The 24,973-nt window shown below is 38.8% G+C and overlaps 2 protein-coding genes across 2 annotated transcripts in view; both read right to left on the bottom strand.

Moving 5' to 3' along the window:
* Positions 1–216: 216 nt before the first annotated feature.
* On the bottom strand, positions 217–4,583 carry LOC146318668 (serine/threonine-protein kinase pim-2-like). Its single transcript, XM_084730605.1, has 8 exons — positions 4,535–4,583; positions 3,124–3,526; positions 2,659–2,752; positions 2,153–2,200; positions 1,452–1,670; positions 1,115–1,292; positions 447–641; positions 217–308 (listed from the first exon to the last, which is right to left on the bottom strand). The coding sequence occupies exons 1-8, from the start codon at positions 4,581–4,583 to the stop codon at positions 217–219; spliced, it is 1,278 nt and encodes a 425-aa protein (XP_084586731.1).
* Positions 4,584–9,486: 4,903 nt separating this feature from the next.
* The window catches only part of LOC146318667 (uncharacterized), a 29,862-nt gene continuing 14,375 nt past the window's right edge, over positions 9,487–24,973 (bottom strand). The window contains exons 7-10 of the mRNA XM_084730762.1: positions 20,420–24,936; positions 15,749–20,362; positions 9,631–15,691; positions 9,487–9,582 (exon numbers count right to left, since the gene is read on the bottom strand). Of these exons, the coding sequence (XP_084586888.1) occupies positions 9,673–15,691; positions 15,749–20,362; positions 20,420–24,936 (15,150 nt within the window). The 3' untranslated portion in view covers positions 9,487–9,582; positions 9,631–9,672. The remainder of the gene's footprint in view (positions 9,583–9,630; positions 15,692–15,748; positions 20,363–20,419; positions 24,937–24,973) is intronic.

Below are 24,973 nucleotides of genomic sequence, written 5' to 3'. Positions count from 1 at the left end.
TGGGAGGAAACCGAAGCTCTCGGAGGAAACCCACGCAGACACGGGGAGAACATGAAAACTCCACCGTGCCGCCCAGAGACGCTGCCGAGTCACTGAGCTCAGAGTGGGTCAGTGACTCAGCGGCATGAAAAGAAGATAGAAGAAAGAAGAAAGGAGGAGAAAGTTGGGGATTAGGGGATGGTCTTCAGGGGGTGGGGGTGGTGTGGGGCTGCAGGATCATGTTAACCAGGGGTGGCGCTGCAGCTCTTCCAGGGTGGCGCGCTTCTCTGGTCCTACTATCAGGCACTTCCTCAAGAAATCCTTGCAGTCTGAAAACAGAGAGGGCAGAAAAAACTATCAAAGATGAGGGTGGAAGTTTCAGTGATCTACTGGAACATGAAAGATAAAAGATCTACACACTATCAGGAGCAAAACTCAGTGCTGTATTGACACCAGCATTGTCTTACCTTCCGTCATGTTTAGGTCCTCTTCATTCATGCTACTGTCCCATGTCATCATTTTGTCGAGGTACTCGGAGGTGGAAAATTTGTTGTCTGTGCCCAGCAGTCCATGGAGCAGCGCGCCCAGCTGCCACACTGTGGTTGGGGCTGCCTCATATGATCCCTGGATGAAATACTCTGGAGGGGCGTACGCAAGGGTTCCTACAATACGCAGACAGAGACAGAAAGGATGGTTTAAATAAAATTGATTTTGTCATGGGTTGTTTTCTTTTGTCAAGAACACAATGTATGTCAGTGTTGGTGATATTTAGCTATGCTCAGATTTATCAATGCAAAGATTTTGCTTCTTTGTGAAATACCCCCCAAGTGCACATAAAAAGCATATTCCTGAGCCTCTTTGGTAAGGTTACTTGGAACACTCAAAACAGTTGCAGTTTTATTCTCACTGGAAGAAGGTACCTTTAAGTTTTTATGAATTATAAAAAACTAATTTGTTGCTGTAATTGCAACAAAGAAAAAAATGCAAAAACACCTGAAAACACTGCAACATGCATCACAGTTTTAAAAAAGTGATATCAGACAGGTTAGGTCACAACAATCTCAAAAACAGCCTGTGAAATCCTGGAGGAACTGACAGACAGATGCAGAACAGGAGCATAAACCAGACATCGTACCAGCGAATCTGAAGTAAGGCTCGGTGCTCACAAAGCAGCCACATCCAAAGTCGATGATCCGCACTCGAGGGACATTGGAGCCGACTTCAATCAGTAAATTTTCCGCTTTGATGTCACGATGGAAGACCCCCTCAGAGTGCATTGCGATGGCTGCCTCAAGTAACTGCTTGATGATGCTCTGAGAGAGAGATAAAGAGAAACACATTTAGAGACTAGAGATTTGGAGAAGACGGGACTGTTGGGTGACAGCATGATGACACTTCCTCCCACTGTACAAAAACTGAGGGTAAAATATCATATCACATGATCTCACAGAAACATGATCCAGCTTCAGTACCTTAATCTCGTTCTCGTCCAGGGGACCAGCTTTAATCATGTAATTGAACAGGTCCACAGACGGAACTGGTCTCTCCATGACCAGGACAACCTCCTGGTCAAGATCATACCAGTCTAATAATGTCACGACCGCAGATTTGCCTGCCGAGTCTGGTCCACCTGCTGCACTGAGCATGAGGAGCACCTCATTGGGGATCATGTATGTTTCTCCTTGTATGACCTGAAGGAAAGCATATACATAACAAAATTATTAGTATTTTAGTGGATGGATGATGCAGGCATGATGTATTTTTGTAGCCCAATGCTGAAGTTAGCATTACTCTGGTTCCCTCTGCTAAAATCAATTAGATTATATTATATTTTGGATTAGTGCAGAAAATAGGCTCTGTGGTGAACCAAAGTCTGTGAAACCACTTTTGTGATTTTTGAAGTATAAATGCAACCACCAGAGGTAAAAAGCTAATATTACGCTATGAAAGAACTATGCCACGGTCCCACGACTTAGCATCACCACAGGTAAGTGGCTTGTGTTCTGCATGATGAAGTTTAATTTCTGCAACAACTCTTGGAATTTTATTTAGCCACTCTAAGTAACCACCTTAACATGTTTCACATTAATGACAGTTAAAATTAATACTGAATGTTTGCTGAATGAGTGTCAATTCATGAGTTATAAGAAATCAATAATAATCTTGCACTTACCACTGGTTGAGTCTTCAGATATAGTTTAGAGATGTGTTTGATCGCCACCTACAAGACACAATCAGTAGTACTTTGGTTAGTTTAGGGAGCCATGATGTGCAGGGTTGAAAGGATTACTTTAAAAATGTAATCTGATAAAACAACGTACAACCTGTTAAAAAAATTGTAGTCAGTAACCTAATCCAAGTATCACAATATCACAGTAATGTAACTTGATTGCTTTCCATTACTTACCAAATATGGTGAAATTGTTTAGACTTATGTTTTATGGTTATTGTAGGTTGATTTATTGTCCAGCTATTCCTTCCTCTGTTATGTGTCAATACGTTTAGATTATTAGCTGGAACTGTACTGAAGACAGTTACTCTTTTTGTGTCCCAATTAAGTTACTCCATCACATGTATTCCATTACTCACAAGCCTGATGGTGTGTGTGTGTGTGTGTGTGTATGTGTGTGTGTGTGTGTGTGTGTGTGTGTGATGTGAGAATATGAACGTAATACTTACTGGTAAATGATCCATTTTTCTGTAGCCAGCATAAACTGATCCGAAGCCTCCTTCTCCGAGTTTGTTGGCCTGCAGGTACTTGGCTTCAAGGTCTGCATCAAACACAACACACAACCAGAGTATAGTTGTAATAAACATCTTAGTGTAACCCCTCTGTGTTTAAAGTTAGGTTGAACGCTATGGTGGATGTTATACATTATAGCTGACACAATTCATCATGTGTAAATCCAAAACTTATGTTTGTTTTGTAATTATATGTGCGTCAAATCACAAAAGTAATGTTTTGACATTTTGATAAGACAGTAGACGTACTCAGATACAAACAACACACACAAATTCATTTTCTTTATCAGCTTACCTCTGTCTGGCAATAAATGGGATGTGCTCCTGTTGTCCTGTGTGGAGGGTGAAGGGGTCCTGGAGCTCGAGGAGGAGTCCTCTGTAGAAGATGAGGTGGTCCTGGAGCTCGAGGAGGAGTCCTGTGTAGAAGATGAGGTGGTCCTGGAGCTCGAGGAGGAGTCCTCTGTAGAAGATGAGGTGGTCCTGGAGCTCGAGGAGGAGTCCTGTGTAGAAGATGAGAGGGTCCAGGAGCTCGAGGAAGAGTCCTGTGTAGAAGATGAGAGGGTCCAGGAGCTCAGGTAGGGGTTCTGTATGGAGGGTGAGGGGCTGCTGTCTTGACCCCTCTGCCTCTTTATGGGGGACTCAGTTTCGGCACTGGACTTTCTTTTGGTCCCCCTGGCTACAGGACTGTCCCCTTTGCAGTCACTTTTCGGCTTTTTCCTGGGAGACTCGAGCTTCATGCTGGCCTTCCTTTTGTTTCTTGTCACCTGCATGCTGGTGCTGGGTTCAGAGGTGTTGCTGCTTGTTTCTACAAGTGAGATAAACTCAGTGAACATTTCTGCAAAACTCCTGCTCAGATTGTTTTTCCCACATCTCACAACATTATGGAAAAGATCCCTGCAGAGACAGAGCTTCTCTTCTTGGTTTACTGCCTCGATCAGTTAGCTTGTGTTGTGTGATTTCTTTTATTTTTTTTTAATTAACACATTAGTTTGGATCCGAACTAACCCACGCAATATAACAAACAAATTAACAGATCAAGGCAGTGGCAGACCAGCAACTCCCAGATTCTCAGAGGTAAAATTACTGTTTTTGTTAAAGGAGTCTGGCTGGTTTGGCGACAGCAATATGTGACTTGTATAATAGCGGTTTCCCGTTGGAAAAAGCTGCCTGACAGCAAGTTAAAGTAAAAAAAAATGAAATTGCCAGGAGGTTGGTCCATTACAAGGTTTAACATCCAAGGGTCTGATGTTTTAAAATATATTTTCTAGCAGAATTGAAGAGTAAAAATCAAAACCCACTCCAAATATAATGAATTAATATAACAAAACATTCAACATCCACTTTGCCCTTTGAGTAGCCTACTCACTGATAAAACTTGTTAATAGTATCTTTCAGTGTAGTACAGATACTCTGATTCAGTACGCAGTCTACCTGCAAAATCATGTTATCATCCTCACACTGTAAATAAACTCCAGCTAATCATTTCTTTTCTGTCTATAATTGAAGCATATAAACCTCCTCTTACTGAAACAATCTGACTGTGAAGATGCAATATTATAATCTGTTTCTGATAAAACTCAACTTGTTTCAAGAATTTTATACAAGAGTCTGTCTTATAGTTTGTCTCAATATGCAGATTGCTGCACTAAAATCAGGAAGAATTAACGCAACTGTCGAAAATAATTGCAATAAAATAATTTGCATCGGAAATGAGTATTTTTAATGCACCTAATAACAGATTTTTAACTTATTTTCAGAAAAATACATTGAAATGACTTGATAAGAAAACTGTTCATCAGGATTTCACACTCACCTGAATCGTCCTTGAAGTCACAAAGAGTCTTTGACATCTTGGCCGTCATCTTGTTTTATACGCGATACCAATATTTATGAAAATAAGTTCCTGTAGATATCCAGAACTTATGTGTACCTCTGCTGATATGCTGAGTGTGAGTGGATTTGTGTCTCTTGTGTGATTTGAAGTTACTCTGTGTTGATTCTGAAGATCTGTGATGATGAGTTCCATTCTGTGATGACATCATAATTACAGGCTGAAATTTGCATATAGAATAATTTTGTTTATGTTTGAATCCGTACCAGTGTTGAATAGCAGTGTTTCCTGATTTTTTTTTCTTTCTGAAGAATAACTTTACTGAAATTACAAACCGTTGTGACCCAAATCACAACGCAGCTTATCAATGAATCTTGGAAAAAGTTCATTTGTAAATAAATAATGAAATAATTGACTTGTGTGTCAACATACATGTTAAATACTTCATATCTATATATTTAGGTAGGTTGGTAGATAGATGGATTTTATAATGTACAGAGAGTAAACAATAAAACCATAAAAAAACTATAGTAAGAATAACAAAATGAAAACATAACAGAAAACCTGTACAAGTTCACAGAAGAAACTCTCAAAAAAAGAAAAAAAAAGAGAAACAAAACAGTAAGTAAAATATCTTAACAGTAAGAAGTAAGTGTTCACACAAAAATAGATATATTTACTTCTGTTTTATCTCATATATATGTATATGTGTGTATATATATGCATAAATATATATACACACATCATATACAGAGATATACCTACAACACTACATACCTTATATACTAATCTATTGAACCATTAATTAATTATTAATTATTATTATCTTTTTCATCCCACATATGTATGTATGTATATATATGTGTATCTCTCTGTCTCTCTCTCTATATATGTGCGTGTGTGAGTGTGTGTGTGTGTGTGTGTGTGTGTGTGTGTGTATACATGTATATTATGGCATCCCGTTCAGTGGTCGCTGCATGGTCTTTAATTTAGATGTTTTGCCATGAATAGGAAGTTGCTGTAACATCAGTGTACGTTGTAAAATCTGCCCCAAACTTCACGTTTGATAAGAGTCCCGGCCTCAAGACATCTGCAAAACAACTACGAGTCATAGTTACAGCATCGCTGATGGGCAACAGAAAGTAGGCTTCGTGTGACAATTATCATTTGATTTATATGAAACTTTCACAGTGTGGTCTACACTTGAAGATCACACCACACTGGAACATGACAGAAATAGTGGGTGTTCTGTGGTGCCACCTGGCAGAGAAATGAATCGACAATGAACTCGGTGTCCACAACATGAAGTTCAGACCCTTGTTGACCGGTCAGAGTCTGGCAACGAGGCCACTATTATTTTATTTTTATTTCAGTTAACTACAATGTTTTTTCACACTTAGTTTGAGTTTTTAGTTTAGTTTTAGTTAACTACAACAACCTTATCATAGGAGCAACACTTGTGTCAGTGAAAATCTCTGTTGAGACAATTTTAACCAAAGAGAACATGAACATGAAACGAAGTATAGATGTTTTCTCTGACTTTACATGGGGGGCTTCAATCTTAGGGTATACACTTGCACTCAATGAAATACGTGTCAACACTGGTGTATTCAAGGGGAAAACGTATTTCATAGGTAAACCTAATAGATTTTGTCAGGCATATGTATGTTGAGCATGAGTTGTGTCTTTTTCAGTCTCTGTTCTGATCACTTTTAGTTTAGTGTCACTAACAGGCAAGGTGTTGTTCACTGTATGTACCTGCATGTCCATGCCTTCTCTCAGGCTGTCGTCCTGGTCAGGCAGTGATTTCCTGGAGAGGGTGTCCGCTACAGGAATATCCTTGCCCGGTCTGTGGATGATGGTGAAATCATACCTCTGAAGTTGAAGTATCATCCTCTGTAGACTTGGAGGCGCAGCTGCAAGTGGTTTTCGCATGATGGACTCAAGTGGCTTATGGTCACTTTCCACGGTCACATGGCGGCCATAAACGTACTGATGTAAACATTTACATCCAAACAGAATGGCATACAGCTCTTTTTCAATCTGAGCATAGTTGACTTCGCTGTCTGTTAGGGATTTGGATGCGTAGCCGATGGGCTTCCCGTCTTGTAGCAGGACTGCTCCTAGTCCATGCTTAGATGCATCGACTTGTAGCCTGAGTACTCAAGTCTCAAAAGGAAGTTTGGTGCGATCACACGAATCTCACAAAAACACATTGAGGTGTGTGAATATAAAGGATGAATAGAAAAGATGAAAAGAACCATCTTTGTGGAAAGAACAGAAGAGTTGATTATAATTTCAAACCTGCGATTTTGCTGCTGATAAACAAATGTAAAATGTGCACTGGACAATCACTTGTACTGTACTGTAATTCCTATCATATTCGTATCTTTTGTCTTAATGTGTACAATATTCTTATTTGTGCATAATTCTTTAGCTAGGAAGTGGCTGAATGCTAACATTACCTATGGTATCTAATGGGTTATCAAATGTGCTGTTTTGACTTGAAATATAGCATGATGTCTCTTCAGATTTTCACTATCAAGTGTGTTTTAAGTTGCAGATCAACAGGGAAATGCTGAAATGATAATAATTTGTCAAATTCCGTTTATGCGACTTGTAACCAGGAACACAGGTCAGAAGACAAATGCCGCACAGTAAATATGGTGAATTCAGTCCAATATCAGGCTAAATCAGGCTTTGTGCTAAACTACCCGTGCTTCTACCTGTTTTCATTTAACAAATTATAAACATGCCTACACGACCTCGCATAGGCTACAACACAGATATATACAGTCGTGGAAAAAATTAAGAGACCCCTTTTACAAATGTTTCTTTAAAAGCATCTCTACATGTATGGTACTCATTATGCCTCCACCCGCCGAAGGTGCCAGGTTAATGATCTCTCAACGTTAAAATATAAGACTTCAAAAAAGTTCCCATCACTTGGTGTGAGGCTTTAGGTGAGGAGCGCTTTTTGCCACAGCCAACTACCAGTGTTGGGACTAACTGTAACGCCGTTATTTTTTGCAGTAACTAGTAATCTAACGCATTATTTTTTAAAATTCCGTAACCCAGTTAACGTTACTCCATGATGCATTACTCCATTATTTTACGTTATTTTTTGTGTAGTCTCGGCTAGAGACTGAGCTGCAGCCAGAGCCGTGTAGTCCTGAATCTTCCTGTGTGTGTGTGTGTGTGTGTGTGTGTGTGTGTCAGCGGGAAGACGGGAGAAGACACGCTGTGTGGGCGTATCTGTTTACAAGACTGGTATCATCATGGCGTCGGCGGAGGAGCCCAAGTCAAGTTTCTTTACATGGAGATATTCTCACTACTTGACCTTTGTCGAGCACAAAGACAAGAACGTTTTAGTTAAATGTAAGTTGTGTCTTGGATCAAAGATCTTATCTGCTGCCCAAAATAGCAATTCAAACCTGTTGAAACACCTACAGAAACAACATGCTGCGACGATGCTAGTAGCTAAGAGCACAGACACAGACTGATGCCACTTCACCTCCACCACCTCAGCAACAGTGGCTGGATTTTAACCGAGGGACTGACTGCTCCTGCTAACCAGGAAAAAGTTGATAAAGCCATTGCAGGGTATGTTGTAGAAGACATGCAGCCAGTTTCTAATGTATTAATCTCCAATGCAAAACAGTACTGAAATGAAGGCTATAAGTGCATTAATGGGAGCCCTTTTTTTTTTCATAGTAACTAAAAAGTTACTTTTCACAGTACTGCATTACTTTTTGGTGTAACTAATCAGTAAAGTAACTGAGTTACTTTTGAAATGAAGTAACTAGTTACGGTAACTTGTTATTGGTTTTCAGTAACTAGCACAAAACTGCTGAAAACCAGTAACTAGTTACCGTAACTTTGTAACGCGTTAGTCCCAACACTGATTAGCATTGTGTTCATATTATCTTTATGTGAATTTCTGCCCCGCTGTTTTGGGGGTTGAAGCGGAACACAAGATTTAGATCTAGACGTGAGTGAATATGTGAGCTACAAAAAATAATTTAGTAAAGTTTTAAAATAAGTTAGTTAAGTTAGTTCTGGTTCTGTTCCCCTTGCTGGAGCTGTAAAGAAATTGATTATGAACAATTTAAGAAGGAGTGATTAATAATAAGAAGCTTGCAATACAAGTAAATAAATATGCAGACAGTAGGATGTAGTGATAGTTTTATTTGACAATGATATGATGATTTCAAAAAGATAAATTATTTAATGCAAACATTTATGTGCTGACATTTAAGAACTATATAAAGCTGACTTTTCACAATTTCTTTCCAGGTGGAATTCTTTAAGCTTTCTTTTTTTTAACATCTGCAAATATTTTATTTATTTTCCTAAAGGCATAATATGCAACAATGTCCTAAAAAATAATGTATAAACTTATATGAACATAATGCCTTGCAGTCATTTCTTATGACCCACTAGAGGTTTGTGGTGGCGTCTATATCTGCAGAGACCATGTTTTCTGCCTGTATTTCCTAACGTTTCTCACCATTTTGTTGTGCTCAGGACATTTCCAGAACCCAAAATGTTGGTGTTTTCCATCCTGGGACATTGTGGTGCATTTACAAATACCTTGGACAAATCCTACTGATTCTACCTTTAAATAATTGCAACAAAACAAGTTAAACAAATTAATACTTTAAAAGAAAAGCAAGAAAAACAAACAGTAATAACAACAGAAAAATAATTCATCTTGACATAACTTTTTAAATATGAAAATTCCCTGTTCTTAAGTAAAAGTGGATTGTTAACTTTAATACATTAAGTTTAATATCACAATATTAAGTGCTGTGGTAACTAAAAGTTAAGCTCTCTTTAGTCAAATTGTTCAGGTACACTATTAAACCTCATTATAAAACTAAAATATAGTGCAATAGCCAGTAAAGGTTAAGCATTTTTTGAAACACACAAGCCTCTGATTTGCAGAAACACACTGATATTTTAAATAGTTTTGTAATTGTATTTTGTTAATTCTCATGATGGTTTACAGAAGTGTCAAATGAAAGTATCTGCACAACAAAAACAGAACTGTTCAGAGCCGAAATGTCAAGTTGTATTCTGTGGAACACATGAGGTTAAGTCAAATGTAGACATGTCTCTCATTCTTTCTCTGGACACACTTGCTTACAGCAGGCGCAGCAAGGACAGCAGCAACGATAGCAATAATGCCGGAGCTGGAAGAGGAGTCCACTGGTTGTCTCTTGACCTGCTTCACTTTCTTCGTATGCTTCAGTAGAAGCTTGTTCTGTAACCTGCACTGTTGCATCCCCTGTAGTTGTATCTAACTGGAGTGTTTGATTGCCTTTGTCACTAGTTGTTACTGTCCCAGACACCTTTTCTTTGACGCGGAGTTTCTCAATCTCAGTGAGCATTCGAACCTTAAGCAGTTGGAGCTCTGTGTATTTTTCATCGAGTGTTTTGAGGTCTGTCTTGGAGTCACTTTGATATGTCGTGTCCTTACTTAGTCCTTGTTCCAGACTTGTTTTCTCCATTGGTTCCCTCTCTTTCTTTGTCCATGTTCTCTTAACAAACTGATTGATCACCTTCAGTCTTTTCTCCAGGTTGTCTTTCATCTCATGACCCCTGCGCTTCATTTGATCAATCTCCTTCCGTTCCCTTCGAGTTTCCTTCCAGATGTTTCGCAAGTAATCTCTTTTTGAGATTTTCTCCTCTGTGAAGTCATCTTGCTCTGCCACCACCTCGGACAGTGTTGTAGATTTACTTTCCTCGAACCTCAGCTGGTCTTCAGATTCTTCAGTCTGGATTGTGACACCTGACTGCAGAACATCCTTCTCACATTCAAACTCCTTAAGTTTATTCAAATCCTGATTATCAACATCTTGTTCCTGCAGCCATTCTTCTGTGACAGCTTCAGTTTGTACTGCTATGTCAAACTTCATTGTCAATGCACGTTCTTTTTGGATCAGGTCATAATAACTAGTGGTCTTCTTTTTCTGTTTAACAAGTTCTTCATATATGAATTCCAATGTAGAGTTCAACTCAAGTATTTCTCCCTTTTTCTGCTCTAATCTTTCGATATCCTTTCCAAAGTCTTCATTTGTTCTTTGATTCAGCTGGTTGAGTTTAGCTCTCAGACTTTCCATGGAGTTCATTACAGTGGTGAGCTGGTTAACTCTGATTTGGAGCTTAGGCGGTTCAATATCCATCCTCTTCTTTTCAATAGTTGTGTCTGATTCCTGAAGTTGCTGTTTTTCTTGGTACATCTCATCAACAGGCAACTCAGACTTTCTGATTACCAATGTGTCAGTTTCTTTCTGCTGTTGAAGTTTCCCTTTCAGAGATTCTGTTGATTTCATTTTATTCATGAGTTGTTCTTCTCTCACCTTCAGCTCAGATTTTTCATCTTCCAATTTTTCCCTTTCTTTCAAAAGCATTTCTCTCTCTTTGTCATTGTCAGCCTTCAGTTTACTGAGCTGTTCTCTTTCTACACTGATGCCCTTCATGGCAGCTTCAACCTTGTCTTTCTTCTTGTTGAGATCTTTCCTGAAAACTTCCAGTTCTTTCCTTTCTGTGAGCATATTGTTCTTACTGGTTTCCAGTTCTTCTTTTAATCTTTTGAACTCATCTTCCTTGACTTCCTGTTCCTGATGTTTTAAGGTAATCATGGCCATGACATTTTCAAGTTTGTCTCTTTCTGTCTTCACCTGAAGGCTCAGATCTTCAATGTTGGTTTTCTCTCTGTTTATCTCATCAAACAGACTGTCTGCATTTTCTTTCTTCTTTTGTAGCTCTGCCTTTGAGATTTTCAACTTGTCTCTTTCCACTTTAAAATCTTGTTTATTTTGTTCCAATATGCCAGTTTGTCTCTGGATAATAGACCTCATCAGCTCCAAGTCCAGTTTCTCCTCGTTAATCGTCTCATTCACTCTGTCCAGATTCTCTTTCTCTTGCTCAAGATCTTGTTTTTCCAACTCAAGCTTTTGCTTCCATTGATTTTCCATTTCTTCTGTCTGAATTTCCATGTCTGAAGGTATACTCATCAGACCTTCCTTCTCTCTGTCTAACAGCTCAGTGTAAGAAACCAGGTTTTCTTTCTGTTTCTTAAGTTCTGCTACCTTTTGTTCAGATAGAGTGCACATGATTTGCACATCATCAATGTTTTGTTGCAAACGATCAATTTTGTGTTTCATATCCTCACTCATCTGTTCGTTTAACTGTTGAAATTTCACTCTCAGACTTTGTATTGATTTAATTTTATTCATGAATTGATCTTCTCTCTTCTGCAGCTCAGACGTTTCATCTTTCAATCTATCTTCTTCTTTCAAAAGCAATTCTCTCTCTTTTTGGAGGTCGATCTTCATTTTAGTGAGTTGGTCCCTCTCTCCATTGATGGTGTCCTTGGCAGCTTCAGCCTCTTCTGTCGTCTTCTTCAGATCCTTCCTTAAAACGTCCAGTTCTTCCTTCAATCGTTTGAACTCCTCTTCCTTGAGCTCTTGTTCTTTTTGTTTCAAGGTTATCATGATCATGACATGATCGAGTTCATCTCTGTCAGTCTTAACCTGATGGGTCAGATCTTCAAGCTTGGTTTTGTCTCTTTCTATTTTGTCAAACAGACTGTCTGCTTGGTCTTTCCTCTTTTGTAGCTCAGCCATTGAGATTTCCAAATTGTTTCTTTCCATTTTTACATCTTGTTTATCTTGTTCTAAAATGTCACTTTGTCTCTGGATGTCAGACCTCATCAGTTCCAAGTCCAGTTTCTCTTTGTTCATCACCTGATTCATTTTATCCAGATCTTCTCTCTCTTGCTGAAGCTCTGCCTTCAGTTTTTCAAGATCTTGTTTTTGCTTCAACTGATTTTTAATTTCTTCTTTCTGAATTTCCAGGTCTGATGGTATACTCATCAGACCTCCCCTTTCTCTCTCTAACAACTTAGTGTAAGAAGAAAGGTTTTCTTTCTGTTCATCAATTTCTGCAACCTTTTGGTCAAATGCAGTGGACATGATTTGCACGTCTCTGATCTTTTGTTGCAAACAATCCATTTTATCTGTCAAGTCTTCATCAATCCATTTATTTTGTTGCTGAAGTTTAATTTTCAGAACTTCTATTGATTTTATTTTATTCATAAGTTGCTCTTCTCTAATCTTTACCTCAGACCTGTCATCTTCCAATCTTTCTCTTTCTTTCAAAAGCATTTCTCTCTCTTTGTCATTGTCAGTCTTCAATTTACTGAGATGTTCTCTTTCTACACTGATGCTGTCAATGGCAGCTTCAACCTCGTCTTTCTTCTTTTTGAGATCATTCCTCAAATCTTCCAGCTCTTCCCTTTCTGTGAGCATATTGTTCTTACTGGTTTCCAGTTCGTCCTTTAATCTTTCCAACTCAGCTTCTTTGAGTTCTTGTTCTTTTTGTTTCAGGGCAAACACGGTCATGTCATGATCAAGTTCATCTCTTTCTATCTTCACCTGAAGGCTCAGATCTTCGATGTTGGCTCTCTGTCTGTTCAACTCATCAAACAGACGGTCTGCATTTTCTTTCTTCTTTTGTAGGTCAGCGTTTGAAATTTTCAACTTGTCTCTTTCATCTTTTATATCTTGTTTATCTTGTTCCATTATGTCAGTTTGTCTCTGGATATCAGACCTCATCAGCTCCAAGTCCAGTTTCTCTTTGTTCATCATCTCAATCACTCGATCCAGGTCCTCTCTCGCTTGCAGAAGCTCTGCCTTTAGATTTTCAAGATCTTGTTTTTCCAACTCAAACTTTTGTTTCCATTGATTTTCCATATCTTGTCTTTGGATGACCATGTCTGAACGTATACTCCTCAGACCTTCCATTGCTTTTTCTAACAACTTGCTGTAAGAAGCCAGGTTTTCTTTCTGCCCCTCCAGTTCTGTGACCTTTTCTTCAGATACAGTGCAAAGTACTTGCAAGTCTTTAATGTTTTGTCCCAAACAATCCATTTTCTCCTTCATATTTTCACTCATTCGTTGTTTTAGCTGTTGAAGTTTCCCTTTCTGAGTTTCAAGTGATTTCGTTTTATTCATGAGATGTTTGTCTCTTGTCTTCAGCTCAGACTTTTCATCTTCCAATCTGTTCTTTTCTTTCAAAAGCATTTCTCTCTCTTTGTCATTGTCAGTCTTCAATTTACTGAGATGTTCTCTTTCTACACTGATGCTGTCAATGGCAGCTTCAACCTCGTCTTTCTTCTTTTTGAGATCATTCCTCAAATCTTCCAGCTCTTCCCTTTCTGTGAGCATATTGTTCTTACTGGTTTCCAGTTCGTCCTTCAATCTGTTCAACTCATCTTCTTTGAGTTCTTGTTCTTTTTGTCTCAGGGCAAACACGGTCATGTCATGATCAAGTTCATCTCTTTCTATCTTCACCTGAAGGCTCAGATCTTCAGTGTTGGCTTTGTCCCTTTTCAACTCATCAAACAGACGGTCTGCATTTTCTGTCTTCTTTTGTTGCTCAGCCTTTGAAATTTCCAACTTGTCTCTTTCATCTTCTAGATCTTGTTTATCTTGTTCCATTATGTCAGTTTGTCTCTGGATATCAGACCTCATCAGCTCCAAGTCCAGTTTCTCTTTGTTCATCATCTCAATCACTCGATCCAGGTCCTCTCTCTCTTGCAGAAGCTCTGCCTTTAGATTTTCAAGATCTTGTTTTTCCAATTCAGACTTTTGTTTCCATTGATTTTCCATATCTTGTCTTTGGATGACCATGTCTGAACGTATACTCCTCAGACCTTCCATTTCTTTTTCTAACAACTTGGTGTAAGAAGCCAGGTTTTCTTTCTGCCCCTCCAGTTCTGTGACCTTTTCTTCAGATACAGTGCAAAGTACTTGCAAGTCTTTAATGTTTTGTCCCAAACAATCCATTTTCTCCTTCATATTTTCACTCATTCGTTGTTTTAGCTGTTGAAGTTTCCCTTTCTGAGTTTCAAGTGATTTCATTTTATTCATGAGATGTTTGTCTCTTGTCTTCAGCTCAGACTTTTCATCTTCCAATCTGTTCTTTTCTTTCAAAAGCAATTCTCTCTCTTTGTCATTGTCAGTCTTCAATTTACTGAGATGTTCTCTTTCTACACTGATGCTGTCAATGGCAGCTTCAACCTCGTCTTTCTTCTTTTTGAGATCATTCCTCAAATCTTCCAGCTCTTCCCTTTCTGTGAGCATATTGTTCTTACTGGTTTCCAGTTCGTCCTTTAATCTTTCCAACTCAGCTTCTTTGAGTTCTTGTTCTTTTTGTTTCAGGGCAAACACGGTCATGTCATGATCAAGTTCATCTCTTTCTATCTTCACCTGAAGGCTCAGATCTTCGATGTTGGCTCTCTGTCTGTTCAACTCATCAAACAGACGGTCTGCATTTTCTTTCTTCTTTTGTAGGTCAGCGTTTGAAATTTCCAACTTGTCTCTTTCATCTTCTAGATCTTGTTTATCTTGTTCCATTATGTCAGTTTGTCTCTGGATATCAGACCTCATCAGCTCCAAGTCCAGTTTCTCTTTGTTCATCATCTCAATCACTCGATCCAGGTCCTCTCTCTCTTTCTTCAGCTCCACCTTCAGTTTCTCAAGATCTTGTTTTTCCAAATCCAACCTTTGTTGCCACTGATTTTCCATGCTGTCTCTCTGGAGAACCACCTCTGAAGGTATAATCATCAGACCTTCCTTCTCTCTCTCTACCAGCTCAATGTAAGATGCCAACTTTTCTTTCTGTTCATCAAATTCTGCAACCTTTTGTTCAGATAGAGTGCACAAAAGTTGCACATTTTCAATATTTTGTTGCAAATGATGCATTTTGTCTTTCATGTTTTCATTGAACCATTTGTTCAGCTGTTGAAGTTTCCCTTTCAGAGTTTCTATTGATTTCATTTTATTCACAAGTTGTTCTTCTCTCATTTTCAGCTCAGACCTTTCCTCTTGTAATCTGAACTCTCCTGCCAACAGCATCTCTCTCTCTTTGTCATGTTCAGTCTTTATTGGAGGGACTTCTCTCTCTCCACTGATGCCCTTCATGGCAGCTTCAACCTCTTCTCTTTTCTTGTTGAGATCCTTCCTCAAAACCTCCAGTTCATCCCTTTCTTTTAGCATGTTGTTCTTACTGGTTTCCAATTCCTCTTTTAATCTCTTCAGTTCATCCTCCTTGACTTCAAGTTCTTCTCTTTCTGTGAGCACAGTACTTCTAGTTGTTTCCAGGTCTAGCTTCAATCTGTTCAACTCATCTTCTTTGAGTTCTTGTTCTTTTTGTCTCAGGGCAAACACGGTCATGTCATGATCAAGTTCATCTCTTTCTATCTTCACCTGAAGGCTCAGATCTTCAGTGTTGGCTTTCTCCCTTTTCAACTCATCAAACAGACTGTCTGCATTTTTTGTCTTCTTTTGTTGCTCAGCCTTTGAAATTTCCAACTTGTCTCTTTCATCTTCTAGATCTTGTTTATCTTGTTCCATTATGTCAGTTTGTCTCTGGATGTCAGACCTCATCAGCTCCAAGTCCAGTTTCTCTTTGTTCATCATCTCAATCACTCGATCCAGGTCCTCTCTCTCTTGCAGAAGCTCTGCCTTTAGATTTTCAAGATCTTGTTTTTCCAATTCAGACTTTTGTTTCCATTGATTTTCCATATCTTGTCTTTGGATGACCATCTCTGAACGTATACTCCTCAGACCTTCCATTTCTTTTTCTAACAACTTGGTGTAAGAAGCCAGGTTTTCTTTCTGCCCCTCCAGTTCTGTGACCTTTTCTTCAGATACAGTGCAAAGTACTTGCAAGTCTTTAATGTTTTGTCCCAAACAATCCATTTTCTCCTTCATATTTTCACTCATTCGTTGTTTTAGCTGTTGAAGTTTCCCTTTCTGAGTTTCAAGTGATTTCATTTTATTCATGAGATGTTTGTCTCTTGTCTTCAGCTCAGACTTTTCATCTTCCAATCTGTTCTTTTCTTTCAAAAGCAATTCTCTCTCTTTGTCATTGTCAGTCTTCAATTTACTGAGATGTTCTCTTTCTACACTGATGCTGTCAATGGCAGCTTCAACCTCGTCTTTCTTCTTTTTGAGATCATTCCTCAAATCTTCCAGCTCTTCCCTTTCTGTGAGCATATTGTTCTTACTGGTTTCCAGTTCGTCCTTTAATCTTTCCAACTCAGCTTCTTTGAGTTCTTGTTCTTTTTGTTTCAGGGCAAACACGGTCATGTCATGATCAAGTTCATCTCTTTCTATCTTCACCTGAAGGCTCAGATCTTCGATGTTGGCTCTCTGTCTGTTCAACTCATCAAACAGACGGTCTGCATTTTCTTTCTTCTTTTGTAGGTCAGCGTTTGAAATTTCCAACTTGTCTCTTTCATCTTCTAGATCTTGTTTATCTTGTTCTAGTATCTCAGTTTGTCTCTGGATGTCAGACCTCATCAGCTCCAAGTCCAGTTTCTCTTTGTTCATCATCTCAATCACTCGATTCAGGTCCTCTCTCTCTTGCAGAAGCTCTGCCTTTAGATTTTCAAGATCTTGTTTTTCCAATTCAGACTTTTGTTTCCATTGATTTTCCATATCTTGTCTTTGGATGACCATGTCTGAACGTATACTCCTCAGACCTTCCATTTCTTTTTCTAACAACTTGGTGTAAGAAGCCAGGTTTTCTTTCTGCCCCTCCAGTTCTGTGACCTTTTCTTCAGATACAGTGCAAAGTACTTGCAAGTCTTTAATGTTTTGTCCCAAACAATCCATTTTCTCCTTCATATTTTCACTCATTCGTTGTTTAAGCTGTTGAAGTTTCCCTGTCTGAGTTTCAAGTGATTTCATTTTATTCATGAGATGTTTGTCTCTTGTCTTCAGCTCAGACTTTTCATCTTCCAATCTGTTCTTTTCTTTCAAAAGCATTTCTCTCTCTTTGTCATTGTCAGTCTTCAATTTACTGAGATGTTCTCTTTCTACACTGATGCTGTCAATGGCAGCTTCAACCTCGTCTTTCTTCTTTTTGAGATCATTCCTCAAATCTTCCAGCTCTTCCCTTTCTGTGAGCATATTGTTCTTACTGGTTTCCAGTTCGTCCTTCAATCTGTTCAACTCATCTTCTTTGAGTTCTTGTTCTTTTTGTCTCAGGGCAAACACGGTCATGTCATGTTTAAGTTCATCTCTTTCTATCTTCATCTGAAGGCTCAGATCTTCAGTGTTGGCTTTCTCCCTTTTCAACTCATCAAACAGACTGTCTGCATTTTCTGTCTTCTTTTGTTGCTCAGCCTTTGAAATTTCCAACTTGTCTCTTTCATCTTCTAGATCTTGTTTATCTTGTTCCATTATGTCAGTTTGTCTCTGGATATCAGACCTCATCAGCTCCAAGTCCAGTTTCTCTTTGTTCATCATCTCAATCACTCGATCCAGGTCCTCTCTCGCTTGCAGAAGCTCTGCCTTTAGATTTTCAAGATCTTGTTTTTCCAACTCAAACTTTTGTTTCCATTGATTTTCCATATCTTGTCTTTGGATGACCATGTCTGAACGTATACTCCTCAGACCTTCCATTGCTTTTTCTAACAACTTGCTGTAAGAAGCCAGGTTTTCTTTCTGCCCCTCCAGTTCTGTGACCTTTTCTTCAGATACAGTGCAAAGTACTTGCAAGTCTTTAATGTTTTGTCCCAAACAATCCATTTTCTCCTTCATATTTTCACTCATTCGTTGTTTTAGCTGTTGAAGTTTCCCTTTCTGAGTTTCAAGTGATTTCGTTTTATTCATGAGATGTTTGTCTCTTGTCTTCAGCTCAGACTTTTCATCTTCCAATCTGTTCTTTTCTTTCAAAAGCATTTCTCTCTCTTTGTCATTGTCAGTCTTCAATTTACTGAGATGTTCTCTTTCTACACTGATGCTGTCAATGGCAGCTTCAACCTCGTCTTTCTTCTTTTTGAGATCATTCCTCAAATCTTCCAGCTCTTCCCTTTCTGTGAGCATATTGTTCTTACTGGTTTCCAGTTCGTCCTTCAATCTGTTCAACTCATCTTCTTTGAGTTCTTGTTCTTTTTGTCTCAGGGCAAACACGGTCATGTCATGTTTAAGTTCATCTCTTTCTATCTTCACCTGAAGGCTCAGATCTTCAGTGTTGGCTTTGTCCCTTTTCAACTCATCAAACAGACGGTCTGCATTTTCTGTCTTCTTTTGTTGCTCAGCCTTTGAAATTTCCAACTTGTCTCTTTCATCTTCTAGATCTTGTTTATCTTGTTCCATTATGTCAGTTTGTCTCTGGATATCAGACCTCATCAGCTCCAAGTCCAGTTTCTCTTTGTTCATCATCTCAATCACTCGATCCAGGTCCTCTCTCTCTTGCAGAAGCCCTGCCTTTAGATTTTCAAGATCTTGTTTTTCCAACTCAAACTTTTGTTTCCATTGATTTTCCATATCTTGTCTTTGGATGACCATGTCTGAACGTATACTCCTCAGACCTTCCATTGCTTTTTCTAACAACTTGGTGTAAGAAGCCAGGTTTTCTTTCTGCCCCTCCAGTTCTGTGACCTTTTCTTCAGATACAGTGCAAAGTACTTGCAGGTCTTTAATGTTTTGTCCCAAACAATCCATTTTCTCCTTCATATTTTCACTCATCCGTTGTTTTAGCTGTTGAAGTTTCCCTTTCTGAGTTTCAAGTGATTTCATTTTATTCATGAGATGTTTGTCTCTTGTCTTCAGCTCAGACTTTTCATCTTCCAATCTGTTCTTTTCTTTCAAAAGCATTTCTCTCTCTTTGTCATTGTCAGTCTTCAATTTACTGAGATGTTCTCTTTCTACACTGATGCTGTCAATGGCAGCTTCAACCTCGTCTTTCTTCTTTTTGAGATCATTCCTCAAATCTTCCAGCTCTTCCCTTTCTGTGAGCATATTGTTCTTACTGGTTTCCAGTTCGTCCTTTAATCTTTCCAACTCAGCTTCTTTGAGTTCTTGTTCTTTTTGTTTCAGGGCAAACACGGTCATGTCATGATCAAGTTCATCTCTTTCTATCTTCACCTGAAGGCTCAGATCTTCGATGTTGGCTCTCTGTCTGTTCAACTCATCAAACAGACGGTCTGCATTTTCTTTCTTCTTTTGTAGGTCAGCGTTTGAAATTTCCAACTTGTCTCTTTCATCTTCTAGATCTTGTTTATCTTGTTCCATTATGTCAGTTTGTCTCTGGATATCAGACCTCATCAGCTCCAAGTCCAGTTTCTCTTTGTTCATCATCTCAATCACTCGATCCAGGTCCTCTCTCTCTTTCTTCAGCTCCACCTTCAGTTTCTCAAGATCTTGTTTTTCCAAATCCAACCTTTGTTGCCACTGATTTTCCATGCTGTCTCTCTGGAGAACCACCTCTGAAGGTATAATCATCAGACCTTCCTTCTCTCTCTCTACCAGCTCAATGTAAGATGCCAACTTTTCTTTCTGTTCATCAAATTCTGCAACCTTTTGTTCAGATAGAGTGCACAAAAGTTGCACATTTTCAATATTTTGTTGCAAATGATGCATTTTGTCTTTCATGTTTTCATTGAACCATTTGTTCAGCTGTTGAAGTTTCCCTTTCAGAGTTTCTATTGATTTCATTTTATTCACAAGTTGTTCTTCTCTCATTTTCAGCTCAGACCTTTCCTCTTGTAATCTGAACTCTCCTGCCAACAGCATCTCTCTCTCTTTGTCATGTTCAGTCTTTATTGGAGGGACTTCTCTCTCTCCACTGATGCCCTTCATGGCAGCTTCAACCTCTTCTCTTTTCTTGTTGAGATCCTTCCTCAAAACCTCCAGTTCATCCCTTTCTTTTAGCATGTTGTTCTTACTGGTTTCCAATTCCTCTTTTAATCTCTTCAGTTCATCCTCCTTGACTTCAAGTTCTTCTCTTTCTGTGAGCACAGTACTTCTAGTTGTTTCCAGGTCTAGCTTCAATCTGTTCAACTCATCTTCTTTGAGTTCTTGTTCTTTTTGTCTCAGGGCAAACACGGTCATGTCATGATCAAGTTCATCTCTTTCTATCTTCACCTGAAGGCTCAGATCTTCAGTGTTGGCTTTCTCCCTTTTCAACTCATCAAACAGACTGTCTGCATTTTTTGTCTTCTTTTGTTGCTCAGCCTTTGAAATTTCCAACTTGTCTCTTTCATCTTCTAGATCTTGTTTATCTTGTTCCATTATGTCAGTTTGTCTCTGGATATCAGACCTCATCAGCTCCAAGTCCAGTTTCTCTTTGTTCATCATCTCAATCACTCGATCCAGGTCCTCTCTCTCTTGCAGAAGCCCTGCCTTTAGATTTTCAAGATCTTGTTTTTCCAACTCAAACTTTTGTTTCCATTGATTTTCCATATCTTGTCTTTGGATGACCATGTCTGAACGTATACTCCTCAGACCTTCCATTTCTTTTTCTAATAACTTGGTGTAAGAAGCCAGGTTTTCTTTCTGCCCCTCCAGTTCTGTGACCTTTTCTTCAGATACAGTGCAAAGTACTTGCAGGTCTTTAATGTTTTGTCCCAAACAATCCATTTTCTCCTTCATATTTTCACTCATCCGTTGTTTTAGCTGTTGAAGTTTCCCTTTCTGAGTTTCAAGTGATTTCATTTTATTCATGAGATGTTTGTCTCTTGTCTTCAGCTCAGACTTTTCATCTTCCAATCTGCTCTTTTCTTTCAAAAGCATTTCTCTCTCTTTGTCATTGTCAGTCTTCAATTTACTGAGATGTTCTCTTTCTACACTGATGCTGTCAATGGCAGCTTCAACCTCGTCTTTCTTCTTTTTGAGATCATTCCTCAAATCTTCCAGCTCTTCCCTTTCTGTGAGCATATTGTTCTTACTGGTTTCCAGTTCGTCCTTTAATCTTTCCAACTCAGCTTCTTTGAGTTCTTGTTCTTTTTGTTTCAGGGCAAACACGGTCATGTCATGATCAAGTTCATCTCTTTCTATCTTCACCTGAAGGCTCAGATCTTCGATGTTGGCTCTCTGTCTGTTCAACTCATCAAACAGACGGTCTGCATTTTCTTTCTTCTTTTGTAGGTCAGCGTTTGAAATTTCCAACTTGTCTCTTTCATCTTCTAGATCTTGTTTATCTTGTTCCATTATGTCAGTTTGTCTCTGGATATCAGACCTCATCAGCTCCAAGTCCAGTTTCTCTTTGTTCATCATCTCAATCACTCGATCCAGGTCCTCTCTCTCTTGCAGAAGCTCTGCCTTTAGATTTTCAAGATCTTGTTTTTCCAATTCAGACTTTTGTTTCCATTGATTTTCCATATCTTGTCTTTGGATGACCATGTCTGAACGTATACTCCTCAGACCTTCCATTTCTTTTTCTAATAACTTGGTGTAAGAAGCCAGGTTTTCTTTCTGCCCCTCCAGTTCTGTGACCTTTTCTTCAGATACAGTGCAAAGTACTTGCAGGTCTTTAATGTTTTGTCCCAAACAATCCATTTTCTCCTTCATATTTTCACTCATCCGTTGTTTTAGCTGTTGAAGTTTCCCTTTCTGAGTTTCAAGTGATTTCATTTTATTCATGAGATGTTTGTCTCTTGTCTTCAGCTCAGACTTTTCATCTTCCAATCTGTTCTTTTCTTTCAAAAGCATTTCTCTCTCTTTGTCATTGTCAGTCTTCAATTTACTGAGATGTTCTCTTTCTACACTGATGCTGTCAATGGCAGCTTCAACCTCGTCTTTCTTCTTTTTGAGATCATTCCTCAAATCTTCCAGCTCTTCCCTTTCTGTGAGCATATTGTTCTTACTGGTTTCCAGTTCGTCCTTTAATCTTTCCAACTCAGCTTCTTTGAGTTCTTGTTCTTTTTGTTTCAGGGCAAACACGGTCATGTCATGATCAAGTTCATCTCTTTCTATCTTCACCTGAAGGCTCAGATCTTCAATGTTGGCTCTCTGTCTGTTCAACTCATCAAACAGACGGTCTGCATTTTCTGTCTTCTTTTGTAGGTCAGCGTTTGAAATTTTCAACTTGTCTCTTTCATCTTTTATATCTTGTTTATCTTGTTCCATTATGTCAGTTTGTCTCTGGATGTCAGACCTCATCAGCTCCAAGTCCAGTTTCTCTTTGTTCATCATCTCAATCACTCGATCCAGGTCCTCTCTCTTTTGCAGAAGCTCTGCCTTTAGATTTTCAAGATCTTGTTTTTCCAATTCAGACTTTTGTTTCCATTGATTTTCCATATCTTGTCTTTGGATGACCATGTCTGAACGTATACTCCTCAGACCTTCCATTTCTTTTTCTAACAACTTGGTGTAAGAAGCCAGGTTTTCTTTCTGCCCCTCCAGTTCTGTGACCTTTTCTTCAGATACAGTGCAAAGTACTTGCAGGTCTTTAATGTTTTGTCGCAAACAATCCATTTTCTCCTTCATATTTTCACTCATCCGTTGTTTTAGCTGTTGAAGTTTCCCTTTCTGAGTTTCAAGTGATTTCATTTTATTCATGAGATGTTTGTCTCTTGTCTTCAGCTCAGACTTTTCATCTTCCAATCTGTTCTTTTCTTTCAAAAGCAATTCTCTCTCTTTGTCATTGTCAGTCTTCAATTTACTGAGATGTTCTCTTTCTACACTGATGCTGTCAATGGCAGCTTCAACCTCGTCTTTCTTCTTTTTGAGATCATTCCTCAAATCTTCCAGCTCTTCCCTTTCTGTGAGCATATTGTTCTTACTGGTTTCCAGTTCGTCCTTCAATCTGTTCAACTCATCTTCTTTGAGTTCTTGTTCTTTTTGTCTCAGGGCAAACACGGTCATGTCATGTTTAAGTTCATCTCTTTCTATCTTCACCTGAAGGCTCAGATCTTCAGTGTTGGCTTTGTCCCTTTTCAACTCATCAAACAGACGGTCTGCATTTTCTGTCTTCTTTTGTTGCTCAGCCTTTGAAATTTCCAACTTGTCTCTTTCATCTTCTAGATCTTGTTTATCTTGTTCCATTATGTCAGTTTGTCTCTGGATATCAGACCTCATCAGCTCCAAGTCCAGTTTCTCTTTGTTCATCATCTCAATCACTCGATCCAGGTCCTCTCTCTCTTGCAGAAGCTCTGCCTTTAGATTTTCAAGATCTTGTTTTTCCAATTCAGACTTTTGTTTCCATTGATTTTCCATATCTTGTCTTTGGATGACCATGTCTGAACGTATACTCCTCAGACCTTCCATTTCTTTTTCTAACAACTTGGTGTAAGAAGCCAGGTTTTCTTTCTGCCCCTCCAGTTCTGTGACCTTTTCTTCAGATACAGTGCAAAGTACTTGCAGGTCTTTAATGTTTTGTCCCAAACAATCCATTTTCTCCTTCATATTTTCACTCATCCGTTGTTTTAGCTGTTGAAGTTTCCCTTTCTGAGTTTCAAGTGATTTCATTTTATTCATGAGATGTTTGTCTCTTGTCTTCAGCTCAGACTTTTCATCTTCCAATCTGTTCTTTTCTTTCAAAAGCATTTCTCTCTCTTTGTCATTGTCAGTCTTCAATTTACTGAGATGTTCTCTTTCTACACTGATGCTGTCAATGGCAGCTTCAACCTCGTCTTTCTTCTTTTTGAGATCATTCCTCAAATCTTCCAGCTCTTCCCTTTCTGTGAGCATATTGTTCTTACTGGTTTCCAGTTCGTCCTTTAATCTTTCCAACTCAGCTTCTTTGAGTTCTTGTTCTTTTTGTTTCAGGGCAAACACGGTCATGTCATGATCAAGTTCATCTCTTTCTATCTTCACCTGAAGGCTCAGATCTTCGATGTTGGCTCTCTGTCTGTTCAACTCATCAAACAGACGGTCTGCATTTTCTTTCTTCTTTTGTAGGTCAGCGTTTGAAATTTCCAACTTGTCTCTTTCATCTTCTAGATCTTGTTTATCTTGTTCCATTATGTCAGTTTGTCTCTGGATATCAGACCTCATCAGCTCCAAGTCCAGTTTCTCTTTGTTCATCATCTCAATCACTCGATCCAGGTCCTCTCTCTCTTTCTTCAGCTCCACCTTCAGTTTCTCAAGATCTTGTTTTTCCAAATCCAACCTTTGTTGCCACTGATTTTCCATGCTGTCTCTCTGGAGAACCACCTCTGAAGGTATAATCATCAGACCTTCCTTCTCTCTCTCTACCAGCTCAATGTAAGATGCCAACTTTTCTTTCTGTTCATCAAATTCTGCAACCTTTTGTTCAGATAGAGTGCACAAAAGTTGCACATTTTCAATATTTTGTTGCAAATGATGCATTTTGTCTTTCATGTTTTCATTGAACCATTTGTTCAGCTGTTGAAGTTTCCCTTTCAGAGTTTCTATTGATTTCATTTTATTCACAAGTTGTTCTTCTCTCATTTTCAGCTCAGACCTTTCCTCTTGTAATCTGAACTCTCCTGCCAACAGCATCTCTCTCTCTTTGTCATGTTCAGTCTTTATTGGAGGGACTTCTCTCTCTCCACTGATGCCCTTCATGGCAGCTTCAACCTCTTCTCTTTTCTTGTTGAGATCCTTCCTCAAAACCTCCAGTTCATCCCTTTCTTTTAGCATGTTGTTCTTA

Source organism: Lutjanus erythropterus, chromosome 11 (genome assembly GCF_056507025.1).
Source record: "Lutjanus erythropterus isolate fLutEry1 chromosome 11, fLutEry1.hap2, whole genome shotgun sequence".
Taxonomy (NCBI): Eukaryota; Metazoa; Chordata; class Actinopteri; order Lutjaniformes; family Lutjanidae; genus Lutjanus; species Lutjanus erythropterus.
Note: the sequence above shows the minus strand (reverse complement) of the source record. Positions and strands in the feature narration are given on the sequence as shown.

Excerpts from the sequence above, each read along its gene's own strand:
- LOC146318668 (XM_084730605.1), bottom strand. The coding sequence starts at position 4,583 with ATGACGGCCAAGATGTCAAAGACTCTTTGTGACTTCAAGGACGATTCA. Across the intron at positions 3,527-4,534 it reads TGACTTCAAGGACGATTCAG|AAACAAGCAGCAACACCTCT; the intron begins GTGAGTGTGAAA and ends TCTCACTTGTAG. Across the intron at positions 1,671-2,152 it reads ATCTGAAGACTCAACCAGTG|GTCATACAAGGAGAAACATA; the intron begins GTAAGTGCAAGA and ends GCTTTCCTTCAG.